This window comes from Neolamprologus multifasciatus, chromosome 6, assembly GCF_963576455.1.
Source record: "Neolamprologus multifasciatus chromosome 6, fNeoMul1.2, whole genome shotgun sequence".
In the NCBI taxonomy this organism is placed as follows: domain Eukaryota; kingdom Metazoa; phylum Chordata; class Actinopteri; order Cichliformes; family Cichlidae; genus Neolamprologus; species Neolamprologus multifasciatus.
Window position 1 is genome coordinate 16,785,103 of NC_140444.1, and position 16,233 is coordinate 16,801,335.

The window sequence follows — 16,233 nt, forward strand, 5'->3', positions numbered from 1 at the left end:
CCAAGTCCAAACTGATCCCTCCATCTGACTTTGTCACTTCTCCCTACCGCAATCTATTGCTGTCACTGTGGTGATGTACTCAGCCCTGGAGACCATTCATAAACCTCCACTCACCTTTCTTAAGGCTCTGTGGCACAGTCTGATCACTCGACTTACAGATACACACAGTAGTTAATTTGCCCATGCTTAGTTAATATATTATTGAAAACAATGGCTGTGTTTGACTAGGATCTGTTTGTATTTAAAAGTTTGGTGTCAAACCATATACTCAAACACGTGAATATAAAATATGTAACCTTGAATCAGAAAATGTTTAAAGTCACATGTCTCGCATATGACAGAAATGCAAATACATGCCTAAATAAAAGAGAGATGAATAATAAAAATGACAATGATACATGATCAAGGATGCTGCTAAATGCACCAAATATTTTAGTTTAGTGTCTCCATTGTTTTGATAGTAATACTTGTGTCATTTAGCTCTGGACATTATGCTCTTTATCCTACCTCCTCAATACCTGAACCCCTTTCTTGGTCACTTTGCTTCAAGCATTCATATGTTCTCACCTTCACCTTAACGCCACTATCATGCATACAGTTTACCTGATGTGTTGTCAATTATCAGTGATTCACAACCTCCATCATACACAAATGCTCACACTTAACTCTCTCTCTCTCTCCTGTCTATCTATCTTCTCCTCTTTTTTCTCTTATTCTTCCCCTATCTCATTGTTAACAATACCCTTCTTCACTTTCAGTGCAGCACCATTTGGCGAGTGTGCAGGAGAGGAAGATAAAACATGAAAACGATGGCGTGCAGTTTCCTTACCATGGTTAGAACAACATTGATTACACTCATATTTATTTACTATTTATCAGCTTTTATGTAGCTCAGTCATTCCTCTGTGTGTACGTATAAGTGTGTGTGTGTGTTGTGTGTGTGTGTGTGCATAAAATATAGATGATAGATAGATAGATATACATACACACATTATGTGTGTTTGTGTGTTGCATAAATGTGGGGAGGACAACTATAGCGTGCTAAAAGTGGCATATGTGTAAAACTTTCATTTGTGTTTAGCTGTTTACTAACTGATGTCAATGATGCTGATGAAAGTTTCTTTTTTTGTGGTGTAAAGTGCCAGGACTGTAAGGGAATATCCAGTTTTCTGTCATATTTATATAGTGTTACTGTGGTGGAGGGTCATAATAAACATGGGAAAAGTTCCATATAATTTGATCAGTCTGTGTGCAAATAATCCGTGTGAGCCAAAAGAGCCAACTGTTCTGTTTTAGACAATTTTTTTCTTCCCCTTAGCTCATTTTTTTGTGAGAGTAGATATCCCTAATATTCTCAGCTTTGAGCATATTTAAACTGACAAAGCCAGTTGGAAGAGGTTTGGCTTAATTGGAGGTGGTAGGGAGCTAAATTGCTTTATTTTAGTCAGTGGATGAAATGAGGGTGAGTATAAGATAAAAAAGCATTATTTTGAACTGTAAATCATGCAAAGCCACCCTAGTAGAGTCCAGGATAATACACATGGAGCTGTAAACGTACACAATAGAATAGAATAGAATTCAACTTTATTGTCATTGCACATGCACAGGTACAGGGCAACGAAATGCAGTGCACCAATAGCTTCCCTTTAACTAACTGATTTCACCAGATTTCACCAGACTTACACTGACAACACCAGCAGGCATATTCAGTGGCTGCACCCACTCTGGCACTCACACACTCGCACAGTGACTCACTCATATGCATAAACACCCACACACAAGCGCAATGTACATAGACGACCACCCCATACTGGGACTCACACACTTACAACCCCCCTCACATGCAGACATTCACACATTTAAATACACGCGCTTATCATACTCCCCACCCCTGCAGGTGTTCAGGTGTCTGCCTTGCCTCCATCTCTCTGTTGCTCCATCCCTCCCTTGCCTCAAATCCCTCATTAGGACTCTTCTGTGGATCAGAGGTGTAAAACCCTTCCTCTTGCTCCCTAGTTCTCCCTTCAGCCCTTCTTCCCTGCGTCCCTTCTGTCTAATTGAAAATGTGTACAGCAGGAATAGCCCTGGGGAGGGAAAACATATCAGAGGAGAAAAGGCAGCAAGAGAACCAGAAATTAGGCAAATGTAAAAGGAAAAGTGGGTGGTGCAAAACAGAAGAGAGGAGAGAAGATGACTTTGGTAATCAAATGGTGAGAGCTAATGAGAGACAGGGGTTATCACGGTGTGAACCAGAGAAGCCAAGAGCCTTGGTTAGGTTTTGCCCCAGACTACTCTCACTCGAGCCTCAGCGTCTGCTCTCCTGCTCCTGCTCTACTTAGCTGTAAATGTAATTAAGAGGCTGCTCATCAGAGCCACAGCAGAGGTTCCTGCACGCCTTAGCGCACCAGAGCCTTACCTCCCAGCTTTTTCCTCTCTCACTTGCTCTCACTTCCTCTGTGTGTCTATGTGTGTGTGTGTGTGTGTATCGACACCCTTACTATCCAGTGCAGTAAACAGCCTTGTACACTTCCTAATGAGTTTGGCAAATAAGTGTGTAGAATTGCATGCAAATCTGGACCGTTTGCCCAATTAATTTACAAAATCCAGGCGAAAAATTGAAAAGCCAAAAGCTTTTGTAATTGACGGGCTTTTTTTGTGGATTTGGTAATCATTTTAAATTGTGGCTAGCACAAGTGCCTAAGAAGCACGAAGGGGAGAAAATGTGATTTTTGGTAGTCTGTGTCTATTTAATAAAATAGTCCACCTGCCACAGGCAAAGCTCATTTGGGATTTCCTGTTCAGGTGGGGGAATACAAACAAGCAGGCACACACACACACACACACATGCACAAACAAACAAAGGAACCCCACAGGTGCACCTCACAGCCTGTCCATAGCACCATTTACTCTTCTTGACTTCCACTATAACCAACAGAGCCCACACAACCAAAGGCACCCAGAGGTGTATGAAGACAGATTCAAATAGATCACACAAACACAGCTACATACAGATATCAGTTAGACACACATGCGCACGCACACACACTTGCACAGCTGAAGCGTGGTCCCAGATGGTGTTTCAATGTATGTGTAGCCTTGGGATCCATGAGGATGTTGGAGACATCTGCTCCACAGGGGCATAGAGGGTTGGGGGAGGTTAGTGGAAGCGATCGAAACAACCACGATTTCATATTAGTTCCAAATGATCGCAAATTTTTCCTAAGACACCAGAGACTTGTGGTGGTGGGAGCTTTGCTTGGTTCTTTGAGTTAAGTGTTACAAGCCCTTGGAGGGATACGGCTGGACTTACAGTTTTGGACATATGTGTCTTAAATCACTGGAGAGAGGAGAATTCCCCAACTTTCCCTTACTTCTTTAAACCACTATCTCCTGTCTTTTCCAACTGTGTGTGAGTGCATGAATATGTGTGTGTTTGCGTCTGTGTGTTCTTCAGAGGCGCATCTGGTGGCAGGCCTGTTAGTGCAAAGAGACAGAAGGGTCATCATGGGAACGCTTGATTGGTTGCCAGTGAAATACTAAGGCTTGCCAGAAGAGGAAACAGTGCAGTTGTGACACACACACACACACACACACACACACACACGCACACATGCACACGTGCCAGATCAGACCATTGCATAGCCTCTGAAGTAATAAAATATTGTCTTTCCAGTCCCTTGCTGTTTACGACACTGTTATAACTTCCTATATATACAGATGTCAGTCTTCATCTGATCCTCTCTGTGGATCCTGGCTTTCATTTCTATAATTTGGATTCATTTTTTACTTCTTAAATGAAAACCTACAAGATTGCTTCTCTGAAAATATAATTGTATAATCCACATGGTTCTGGTTTTTACACTTTCCTCTAAATCTCGGCTTTTCCTAGCTTTCCCCTCCGGTGCCTTTCTGTCTTTCAGTCTCAGCAGTCTGCTCTTATTTCCACCTTTCTCCCACCAGTGTGACAGTGTCATAGCAATCACTGCTAACTGCTGGTGTCAGAAGTGGGATCGGGGTTGTTTTCATGCTTGGAATCTGTCTGACAGTACAATACGCCCCCAGACTCCCGCTACATTTGGGTGGGGGGGTTATATGTCTGCTAAAGACATAAATGGTTCACACATATTCACTCCCACCTGCTTGAGACTTAACTCTTTCACACAGGGAGGGAAGGTTTTGCACGCCCCCACACTCCCATAGACTTTCACACGTCTCCAGCTGGAGAACTGAGGAGGAATCATATTTAATGCCTTGTTTGATGCGGAGGGGCCACAGAAATAGACTACAAAACAACAGTCTAAAAAAGTTTAAAAAGAGAACAGTGTCGCACCACTCACTTGTTAGGAAGATTAGAAGAAAACTTAGAGAAGAAGAAATTAGTCTATTGTTTCAGCAGTTAAATAAGGCGGCCTTTCAAGTGTGTTGAGACGGGTGTGAGTGTGTGCTCGCGAGAGATAATAACCATACTAAACATCTTATGACATTCCAATTTCATACGTGTTGTCAGAGCAATGCAATAAAGAAAAAGACGCTGCTGCATTTTTCACAGGTTCCGCTTTGCTCTCTTGCTCCCTTGCTCCCTCACATATTTTCATGTCTCCCACGTTCTTCTCGCCTCTCTCGTTCTCCCTCTCCTCTCCCTCTGTCTCCTCTCTCTGTCCGTCTGCTTGTCTTTCGCACTCAGCAGCTGCCGTGTCCATACTGTACAGTGTGTGCTATTTCTGAATGAAGCTGTCTTCTCGTGCAGCCAGCCTGTGAGCTTTGCTGAAGCCAGACCACAGCTAGCTGAACAAAAACACCTGTAACAAAAACGCTACAGCTGGCACCTGAAAGAGAGAGAAACAGAAAGAGATGAGACAGAAAAAACATACAGTGGCACAGAAGAGATTATTATAGCTACAGATGTTTTTTGGCACTAAAACAAAAAGCCCAGATTCAGTTTGGGTTTAGGTATTTTTCTCCCTTTTTCCTTTGAAGACACACACTTAGGTTATGAAATATTACTCAGGCCAAAGCTGGTAGTTGGGAATCCTGAAGTGTGTCTCTGAATGAATAATTACAGAATAGGATTAGGAAAAAAAGGGAAAAATCTTCTGGTCTTTTGAACATCTTTATGTTTTGTGGTTGCAGTCCTCTGACAGACTCATTCAAGCGAGTCAATGGCCTACAGCCAGAAAGGACAGGGGGACGACAATGCACTGCCATCAACCAATGAGAAAATTAAACAATCTAATAAGAAAGTCGTCACTGTTCAAGTCCCCTTCAATAGGAATCAAACTGATTTTTTTTTAGTGTAGCCAGTCAAATAAGCAACATTTTGTTGATTAAAACAACCTCTCTCTTTTCCTCCCTCTTACCCCCACTTTTTTTTTTTTTTTTTTGTTGATCCCATTTTTTTTCGCCAGGACTGTCCTCGCCTGGTTCACTTAAGAAGCCGGGGAAGTTTGATTTCAACGCCCTGACTTCCCAGACGAGGTCTCCCCGCATGGCGTTCACACACCACCCGCTGCCTGTGCTGGCAGGAGTGAGACCAGGTGAGAGCCCTGCCATGACCCCAACAACTCAACCTTTCCCCTCCCCCTTTAAATCTGAAAAAGAGAGAGAAGGAAAGGGAGTGTCAAATCCTAGATTGCAGTATTTACTCCCCCCAAACTCGTCCGGAGACAAAATAAATTCAGCTATCATGTGCCTGAAAATAAAAATCCAAAACGTACTTGCTGAGAAAGCAAACCAAACTTTCCAGTCTTACAGTTGCAACTGCTGAGAAGCAATATGCCTGCAGAGTTTCACCTGTTCAGTGTTACTGCTATCATCACGGCTTGGCATAAATTCCTCTCTCTCTCTTTCAGCCTCTCTCCATCCATCCATTTTTACCACCATCTTTGTGCCTGTGTTTATAATATTACCATCGCATGGTACCAGTGCTGCATCCATGCATTTGTGACTGATTTGCCTCTCATCTTACTGCTTCATGCATTTTGTTGTAACGATTGTAGAAGCCTTGCATTTAAACTGACAAAGCTGTTCACTCTGAAATAATGACCTTGACTGGATATGTAAACTTACCACCATATGGAGCAATCAAATACTGTGTCAGTGAAAGTGAAAATATATATTTTTGAATTTATTAAAAAAGCCAAAGACAGCAAAGAACCAGTATCTGTAGTGACACTGCCTTTGCTGTAGTGCACATTAGAGTCAGCCAGTGCTTCTTTGTTTGGTTTTTCTTCTTTTTACACTGACTTACACTGAGGTTGTATTTTTGTTCTTTAAAAGACATGTTTGTTAGTTCTCAGGCGCAAATGCAGATTAAAGAGATTCATAATAACTTAGAAGCCAGCAAGGGAACTGATAAAGTGTTTGAACCCATGTAGTTGAACAGGTGTACAGTGTAGCGGGTAAAATTCTCAAAGTAACCTCCAGTGTTTCCAAGGTCTTGTTTTAATAAAGGCGCTAAGGGGAAGTTGCCCTCGTAAGAGCTTTTCAGTCCTATAGGGTAACCGACATGGTTTGTTCATCTCGAGTCAGAGAATTCCCGAAGTCTCCAGGATCTCAAGTTTGCCAACAAGTCCCCGCAGACTGGTCTCACTTTTCAAAAGAATAAATATGTCCTCCTCTCCCTGTCGCTCCCTCTCATTCCATTTGTCTCTCAAAGGGATGGATTGGTCCGCTGCCAAACCAGACCTGCCATGTAAAGGTCATTTGGACTCATTGCCCTCTATGTTGAAACGTATTGAATTTTACTTGCGGAGCTCCCCAAAGTATATTTAGATAATATAGTCCTGACTGGATCTGGCAGCATTAAGCCAAGTTGTTTATCTGCTCAGAGCAGTCTCATAGCACCTAAAGAATCCAAAACACCAGATTGAATTTTGAATTGATTTCTAAAATTTCCTCCTGTTTTGCGCACGAGGTGTCAGGGACTAGCTCAGCTTTCTTTGTTTCTCAACTAACTTCATGCACTCTCCAAACTGCGTGTATGTATGTCTGTGTGTGTTTGTGTGTTAGACAGTTGGCGAAAGGTTTTCCTGTAATAGAGAGGCTGTAATGAGGCAGCGTAGAGAGATTGTGTCGTGGTGCGTTTGTGCACGTACACACTGATGCACACAAGCGTGTGTGTGTAAATTTACACTCTTGTGGAGGACTCTCTGTGCTAAAATGGCTGCCATCCAAATGGAATGTCCCTCGGAGGCCTTGGTTCTATAAAGAGACTGGAGGATGTCGGGAGGAAGGGAAGGAGAGGGGGATGAAAAGAGAGATGGGGCTAGAAAGGAACAGGGGGGGGGGGGGGAGCAGTTATCAACCATGGTTTGCCTTGGATGGGTTGAAGCTGTTAACTCTTGGTGTATAGGTCTAGCGAGTGTGGCTGCTCAGGGGTACGAGCGAGATGGTTTACGTCCTGATTTTGGCTCCAGACTCACATGGAGAGCTGCCAGATTAACTGTTGCCTGATTATATTAGTCTGGAGTGTCGGCCATTGTGGCAGCGATTACACACAGACACACAACAATATACTGTATGTAAAAAGACACATGCAAGCTGCGGCAGACACGGCAACCCATTCATATGCATACACTACAAAACCACACATACTGACATGGAAACACACACACACACAAAAAGAGAACGCACAGGCACGGTGCTGACACAAAAAGGCTTGAACATCAGTTTCACCAAACATGGAAACTTTGAACTTCACTTTGTGAGTACAGTATCCACAAGAGATAGTAGGTGACAGACATAATCACAGATGCTTGTACGCCAGACTCCCCTCACCTAGCAGCTTGCCTCTTTAGTTTGGTGTGCCAAATTGCCAAAGCCATAGAATCACAGCAGACAGGACAGACAGTGGAGCCTAGTTTGTGAATGTGTGTGTGTGGTTGGCTGGCTGACTGACTAATGTCTCTGGGAGGTGTTTTGTGGTCGGTTGGGAGCAGAGGGGAGATTCTCTCTCAAGCTTCAAACTACTGGGCAGAACCGCACAGCAAGGATACGCTGCTGATTGATTACACATCACTGACAAGCAATAAAACAAAAGTGGAAAAACCCAATGTGTGTGTCCGTGTGTGAGTGTGACTCTGTCATACCCGAGCAGTTTGTGTGTGTGCGGGTGAGAGAGAGAAATGAAGAGGGAGCAGAAGGCAGAAAATACTGTAACACACTAGCGTTTATGTGGCTGTGAAACTGTGTGTGTGCATGTGTTGTGATGCCAGGCTTACCAGAGGTACAGAGAAATCTAGTGGGCTGATTTATAAAATGAATGGGACCAGATGTTGCTCAATAGCCAGGGATAATGCCAGTCATTTGTAAGCAGAAACAGCTTCAGTCAGTCAACCACAAGAGTGTCACAGCTATTTTCTGCGTTAGGACAATAATGGGCCTAAATGACAACTTGGACATCGATGCCAGCTGTCTTAGCGCTTAGTTAAAATATATGCATGTTCATGGTAGCGTAGGTGTCGTAGGTGTGCATGTTCATGTACTCTCTATCATAGTGTGCTGTATATGTGTAGAAATACAACAGAATGACCTTAAGCTCACTGCATTTTTTTTTTTCCACTTTCGGTCTCTCTTCTTTTTATGTTTCTCTTCCTCCTCCCCTTTCCTTTCCTATCTCCTATCTCCTTTTCTTCTCAGGGAGTCCCCGTGCCTCAGCCTCAGCTCTGCACTTCCCTTCCTCCTCTATCATCCAGCAATCCAGCCCGTACTTCACCCACCCCACCATACGCTACCATCACCACCAGGACCCGCTTAAGGAGTTTGTGCAGTTTGTCTGCACCGACGGCACGGGCCAGCCCAGCGCACAGGTAAGTTTTCTATGGATCCTGCAAAAGGAGGAGCAGTGCCTGAAGGATGGTGTGCTACATTAGTTTGGAAAACAAACTACTATGAAATATTATTAAAACTGGTGTATTTATTAATGGAAGTTACTGAAGAGGATGTAGTGCAAACAAGTAAATACACAGAAGGTGCAGTAAGCCAAAACCTGCATACAGACCAATCTTTATGAAGTGAAACGGCTCCATCAGGGATGGTCGCAGGGCAAATCAACAGGAGGAGGGGGCCAGATGTGCTTAATCAGAAAAAACTCAGCTGGAGGAAATTATGGGGGAAGACGCCAGAGCACATTTTCATCACAGGCTCAATATAATATAATGCAATGCCTTCTCCCAGAATTGGAAGATTATACCTGTCTGAAATGTTCAGATGGGGAGGGGTCTGTCAGGAACAGAAGCCTTTGTAGCGTGGCCGGCCATATTGTAGGAATGCACTGGGTTAAACGCTTACTTTAGAGAAGCAAGGCTGAAAGCTTTGGCGAGACCAGATTTGTAGACAGATCAAGATTAATTTTGTTTGGAGAGTATCCTTGGAAGAAACCAAAAGTAGATATTTAAAGACTACATCTGTGCTCCAGTAGTGATTTATTGACTGTCATCCTTTGTGACATTCCTTTACTCTCCAAAACTCTCTCTAGAGGTAAATGCCCCTTCGCAGTATGCCATGATAATTTTCTTGGCATAATGTGTGCCGTTGAGACCGAGTAATATACACCAACGAGCCACAATATGTAAACCGGTGAAAGGTGAACTGAATATTATTTATTATTGGATTACAATGGACCTGGTATATAAATGTTGGGATATATGTGAGCTTCAGAGCTAGACCATGGAAGAAGGTGGCCAGATGTGTGTCAGTCTCTTGACAATGCACAACTGAAATAAGACAAGCTGGTGGAGGCAGTGTGGCGGTCTGCTGGGACATCTTGGATCGTGTGGATGACATCTATGAATATTGTTCAGAAATGGTTTGACAAATATGACAAAGAGTTCAGTGTGCTGACTTCACCTCCAAACTCCTCAGATCCCCATTCAGTCTACGTGGGATGTAAAAAAACTAGTTTGATCCATGGAGGCTCCACTTTTTAACTTACAGGACTTACAGCTTTCAGCTCCCTCATTACACAGAACAGTTTCTGAGGTCTAGATCTGGATTTGCTATTTTGCTGGCACGAGTGGGACGTAGACGGTACTAGGCCCGTGGTTTTAATGTTGTGGCAGATAGTTAATAGATAATCGTATAATAGATAACAATAGATAATCGAATAACCAGCAATAGTTATCTATTTAGCATTTATGTATATGAGAGTAAAACGCTAAAAAAAAAAAAAAAAAGTCACACTGCAGAAGGATTTAAAAGATGATTACTGAAACACACCAAGCTGTGGGAGCTAGTGTGCAGCTGTAGATGGAGAAGAAACTCATTGCAGAAGCTGAAGGGGGGATTTTGGGGACACAGCTGAGCCTTTTTAAAGTGCAGTGGGTCTAATTAGGTGAAACTTTAGTAAAGGGTGATACCCAGATGAGCTCCCCAATAACAATCCCATACTCACTGTGCTGAAAGCTACAGATACAATCAGCAAAACAGAGCATACAGCTGATAGTCAGCTGGTCTTTCAGAGGTATTTCTGAACTATTCTGACACACATTAAATAAGGTACTACTGTAAACCTCTACTGCAAACTTGGCTTTTTATATTAACTTCCTCAAGCCCTTTTTCATGACCTATTATCCTTTGTTCACGTTACTTCACACTCTAAAGAAACAGTAACATATTTTTTTTTATTCACTTACACGATGGACAGGCACGCAAGCACCAAGACATCTTGTACACATTGCTGATTTTCTCCTTCTTTTTAAAATTCTTACATTGCGCCGCAACGACTTCCCTTAACAATTCCTCACTGTCCCTCATGGAAAACTCAGTTTTTCTTCTCCCCCTGTGTGTGACGATGTTCATCACTTTTCCACATCTTATTTTTTTCACTACTTTGACCAGACGGCAATATTTTTTTGTTTTGTCTTAAAGCTGTGTGAGTCTCCCTCAACCCTGTGTGCAAGTATGGGTGTGTTTTAGTCTGTCTGTTTGGATTCTGTATGGTTTTGTCTGTATATGAGTCTCCAGTATTTAAATGGGGCTCTGTCTGTGTGACTTTGTGTTGTACGTGTGTGTCTGGCTTCCTATATACTGTATATTCTCGGGGTGTGTCCTGCTCACCCTGTCTGTATGGTCCATCTGCAGCCTAATGGAGGTGGCCAGAGCAAAATGCCGGGCTCCTTCCTGCTGCCCCCGCCACCCCCGGTGGCTCGCCCTGTGCCCCTCCCCATGCCCGACTCTAAAACCATCAGCACGCCGACTGACGGCGGACTCAGCTCACCCGCATCTCCGTGTAAGTCACTCCCCACTCCCACTCCTCCCCACAGACCACTATTAATACCCGATATTCCCCACAGACTTTTTTTTAGAAACCAGTCCGAACCAATTTTAGGCCCTCATAGGTTTGTTAGCCCCTACCTGGCAGCAAATTTTATGTATCCCAATACCAGATGAAGTTTTTTAGGCTAGAAAAGACGTAGCCATCATAGAAGTCCCAGTATTTATGTGCAGTGCAAGCTTCTGGTTTAACTCCTGGAAATGCACAGGTTTGGGGCTCCTACAATGGCTACTGGTATAGTTTCCACTCAAGTTAACCAGTAAGATGGAATCTACTCAAACACTCAGCAGCCCCGAGAGCTTCAGTCCTGTTTCTCCTATCATCTTATCGACTGCCAATATACTCTGCTGTACAGAACCAGCAAGAACCGATTTTGAGAAGGCAGAAGCCACGCCTTTGCCAAACCAGAGATCCCTTGTCAGGTTCCTTTGTATCGCTTTCTCTGTCTTCCTCTGAAATTCAGTCTCCTTTTCTCTCTTCATGTCTTTGCAAACCACCTTAACCTCCTACTTTTCCCTATCCTGAAGTCTTTTTTCTCTATTTTTCTTTCTCTGGTGTTGGGTTTCCTGCTAGCACCACAAGAGGCAGTGTAGTTTCTCTCCCTTCTTTTTCATGTGTTTTGTAGTTTGGAAGAGGAGAGCAGAGCAGGGCCCTGTGCACGTTGCCTCTGTAGCTGCAAGCCTTTGATCAATGCAGACTTTGCATGTCTGTCTGTGACAGCAGCAATACAATCTACCCCCTTCTCTCATTTCGTTTTTTGCTTTCTACTTTATTTGATATCACACCCTCCTTTCTTTGTTTCTTTTTCCTTTCTTTTTTGTCTTTTTAAGGGAACAAAATTAGGGCAGTTGGCGTGGACTCCAAAAAACATCATGCCCCACTTTACCCACCCAATCCCCTTGCCACCTTCACACAAATCTCACAACAATTAAAAATTGAGAACAACAAAAAACATGAAAATCACAGTATAACAAGAACAACAACCCATCTCTCTAAACATGAATGATGAAATCTAATCAAACTTATCTAATTAGTGCTATACCGGGGGAGTGGGAGAAAGGAGTGTCGGCAGAGAGTGGTGAGGCTTTGGTTGGTTCCACCCAGACAGGTGCAGCACGAGAGTCGGGCCATGGGAGAGGCACACCAAGAGGGGGCACTGGACGGAGCAACGGGGGCACCTTCTCCTCTTTTTGTTTGAACTTTTTCTCCTCTTCCTGTCCTATCAAGTCTTTCTCCCCTCCCTCCTTCCAGCTCTCACAGATTAACATGTCACTCTTATTTATTTATATGAAAATCTATATAAATAAATATCGTACTTTCCGTCTCTTTTCTCATCCCAGTGACTGTTATCAGTGTATTTTTTTTCTTTCCCCTCTAATTTTGTCTTTAATTCTCAAGATATCTTAATTACAGCCATGAAACACATACACACACACACATGGTACACTCTCACCCTCAATCATGCATCAGTTTCCAACCCTGTCGCTGTCACCCCTACACATTCCCATCCCCTCAACTCACTCAAGCCATGCACAGTAAAGATTTTACTCAGCCTTCATGTTGGAGTCCAGTGAGCACAACTGCCCTAAATTTGATCCTGTGGCATTCTTTAGTGGTGTCACTGTGTAGGCAAGATGCTCCTGTGAACCTGTTAAATGCAAAAGGAGCAGTGATGATGAGTACAGTTCCTCCATAGACCAACTTTTTATCAAGTCTACAGTGAATCATTGGTGGTTCTCTGTGATCACTGTGGCTTGTTATTGAGGCCAGGGGCTGCTGAGGAGCGTCTGTGGCTAACAGAAGGCTTCTCCATGTTAGCACTAATCATTACATTATGCCCCCTTCTTAACCACAGATTAAATGGTTAGGTTGAATAACAGTGAACCTGTCCACAGCATGAACAAATCACCCATGTAACTAATACAGAATCAGTATCCCTGACCCTTTCCCACCAGTTTATTTGACAGATATACTGCAAGAGCCTAAGCAGGTTTATAGTAGTGTAGATTAAATATATAGAAATTTGAGTGTGTATGTGTGTGTGTAAAAGCATGTACACACTTGTATCTCTCTGTTTATAGCATACTCCACGCCAGGCTCCACAGCTCCCAACCGGTTTGTCGGCATCGGAACACGGGACAACTTTCTGAATATCCCCCAGCAGACCCAGGTACCCCGCCAACCTCCCTCATTTAATTAACATCCACATATCCACCTCTCCCTCCTCCTCCTCCCCCTCTGTTTTATGTCTTTTTCTTCCTTTTCCCTCACCACCCGCTGCAAGCCTAACGCTGCACAGTCCTGTGCACACATACAACTTTCCATGGTTTAAATGGACAAGCATGACATTCAGGGTGAAGGCCGCGGTACAGAGGCAATACTCAGACAATGGCTGTGCATCGAAAACGTGCTACGATCAGTTATTCAGCACGCGACTCCAGCAGCATAAATGATATAAATATTGTGGAAAGCCAATCATAACTTTTTCCTCACACCGTCTCTACTCAGGGTCAGTAGTTTAGCGTGAGTATCGTACCATTTTTATCGGGTTGTTCAGCTGTCACGGACATGGATTCAAGCTTAGTTTATAAGCATTTTATAAGCTTTCAGCGTTTAACAGATATTGTCCATCAACTGTTTGCGAATTTGCTCAGCTACATTTTAGTAAAGTGTTGCCCATGTATCAAGGCCTTTAGTTTCAGTATTGGTTTACAGTGCTGATACCACAGTAGTTTCCCCACAGTGACTGTAAGCAGTGCCAGTTAGTTTCAGCTCCAGCAGTGTTGATTTATCTCTGCAAGGCCCCACAGTGTGCATTAGTGCAGCATGTGAGGCCAGTAGTGCACTACATTGTGGTTTTTTAGCTTTGGCTGTGCTCTGCCACTGGGCTGTAGTGTCTTGGGCCTACTCCATCACCAACACAACTTTTCTCATTAGGGGCTAACCGCACCTGCCTGCAGCCAACTCGGCTGTCCTGTCCTCCCCACACATGGAAACAATCTGCATTCCTCCTCGGCACAGCTCTGCTTAACCCCCTCCTTCACTCCCCTGTGCATCAGCAGCCCACCCTCTCTCTCTTTCTCTCCCTCTCGCTCCTCCTGCTGCTCCCTTTACTAGTTTCAAGCTCCCCACCTGCACCACTCTCCTACAGATGTAGCTCTGGCACCGAGGGGAGATTCAAACACCATCCAAATGTGTGTTAGCGCATATGCACATACACTTCAACTCTGTGCCAAATCTCTTGCCCCTCATTTTCCCTCCTAAAAAACAACAGGGCTTTTACAACAGCTTACATCTGTTCAAAATGCTTATTATCTCCAGCAATTGCTTATCAAACATTATTGAAAAATGTCCACTTTGAACATTTCTGCCGGGTTTACAGCAAGCACAGCGAGAACCTGGGCAAATGCTCCCAGTTACTGAGCCTAGTAGGTCAGCAACAGTGTCAGCCAGAGTGAGTAACAGAGGTCTCTGCCTATCCTGCTGTTCTCTGGCATATGGCGAGGTTCAGACGATAGTCCTGCCAGCCCGCCTTGGTGCCTGCTAGCCAACTAGCCAAGACAGAAGGAGAGAGTGTCTTCCCACTGCCGTCAGAGCAATAAGTAGAGAAAAGCTGGTCTGAGGAGCTCTCTGGTGGTGAAACCTTAGCTATGCAGGAGGAAGAGAGAGTTGGGCGGTGGGGGGGCGGCAAGCATGGAAAAGTAAGAGGGACTGAGAGAATGGGAGGGAAAAAAGAGAGAGGGGGTTAGTTGAAGCTCGCTGCACTCCACAGTCACGTCCTGGCTGTCTGGTTGCCCGCAGCAACGAGACATGATGTCATAGGCAGTTGAACTTGGACTTGAAGAGGGGGGGCGTGAGGGGGGGGGGAGTGGGGGGTCACTTTCCACTGCCAAGGATTACACTGAGAGAGCCAGAGTAAGTGAGAGAGGGGAAAAAAGAAGGGGGTTAGAGGAAGTTTGAGCCAGGAGGTGGAATTATCTTCAAACACCAAAGTAAGGTATAGTGGTGGAGAATAGATGGAGGTTTAAGGGTTTTGAAACTTTCTCTGGGTTTTCTAATTTTTTTTTGTGGGGTGGGGGGACAGAGTTTGCTGTCGAAGGTGCCGTGAGTCTCTGCTCTCACCGGGCCGAGGCCTGTGGAATGTCAGAGGCAGCCAGAACAGCTCGGTCTGTGCCAAAGCCTTCGCTCTGCCGTCTTATCAAACTCAGAAACTGGATCCCCAGAGTAGCTGCCCTCCGTAGTTTTACAGTGTAGCCTGAGCCGACTCTGGCCCACAGAGCAGAGGCATATCAGGACGATCACCTTACATGTAAACTGGTTACCCATGACAGAACAGCAATAGTCCCGTGTTTGCTTACTGAAAAGTCTTTAGGACTGACACAAAAGATGCTGCCCTAGTTGAACTTGTAACTCTGTAATAACACAACTGTTTTTAATGAGTAAAAAAGCTCGAGTCAGCCCTCTTAAAAGCAGCAAGTGGTAAGGTAGTAACTTTTGTGACACCGTATGTTACTGAGTTCAGTTAAGTACTGTAAGTGAAGGAGAAAAGGGGTAATAGGTGGCCCCCTAGTGGATAAATACCTGGTGTTCCCGTTCAGCATCAGGCCTTCAAACCAAATCAGTATCTTTTTATACCTCCTGGTTGTAAACTGTTCAGAGAGAATTTAATTATTTGAAAATGATAAAAGAGGAGAAATTACAAATAGTTTAGAAAAATTATTATTAAGAAAAGACAACTAAAAAAATATTCACAATTTGATGTTTCACAAATATGTTTTTGTTATATATTTTGTCCTGTCAGTTTGATTTTGTGATATGTTGTTGGAGTCCTGAACACAAGGTTGGGAATCAATGATATAATAATAACTGGCACCAGTAGCACTGAGGTTTTGTTGCACATGTCCTCAACATAAACTGTTGATTGATACAAGGATTAAAACTTGTGTGTAGAATGCTGTTCT

General features: G+C 43.8%; 1 protein-coding gene and 1 long non-coding RNA gene across 13 annotated transcripts in view; both read left to right on the forward strand.

The window, feature by feature from the left end:
* The window catches only part of nfixa (nuclear factor I/Xa), a 109,264-nt gene that overhangs the window by 88,006 nt on the left and 5,025 nt on the right, over window positions 1-16,233 (forward strand). For 5 of the 12 annotated variants that reach the window (XM_085162860.1, XM_085162861.1, XM_085162862.1 and 2 more), the window contains 5 exons: window positions 759-833; window positions 5,406-5,534; window positions 8,638-8,807; window positions 11,080-11,227; window positions 13,354-13,442. In XM_085162860.1, the coding sequence (XP_085018986.1) occupies window positions 759-833; window positions 5,406-5,534; window positions 8,638-8,807; window positions 11,080-11,227; window positions 13,354-13,442 (611 nt within the window). The remainder of the gene's footprint in view (window positions 1-758; window positions 834-5,405; window positions 5,535-8,637; window positions 8,808-11,079; window positions 11,228-13,353; window positions 13,443-16,233) is intronic. The other 7 variants (XM_085162863.1, XM_085162865.1, XM_085162869.1 and 4 more) reach the window with 5 other exon arrangements.
* On the forward strand, window positions 840-2,866 carry LOC146516742 (uncharacterized). Its single transcript, XR_014874564.1, has 2 exons — window positions 840-1,554; window positions 1,629-2,866. It is a non-coding gene; the product is annotated as an uncharacterized LOC146516742 (long non-coding RNA).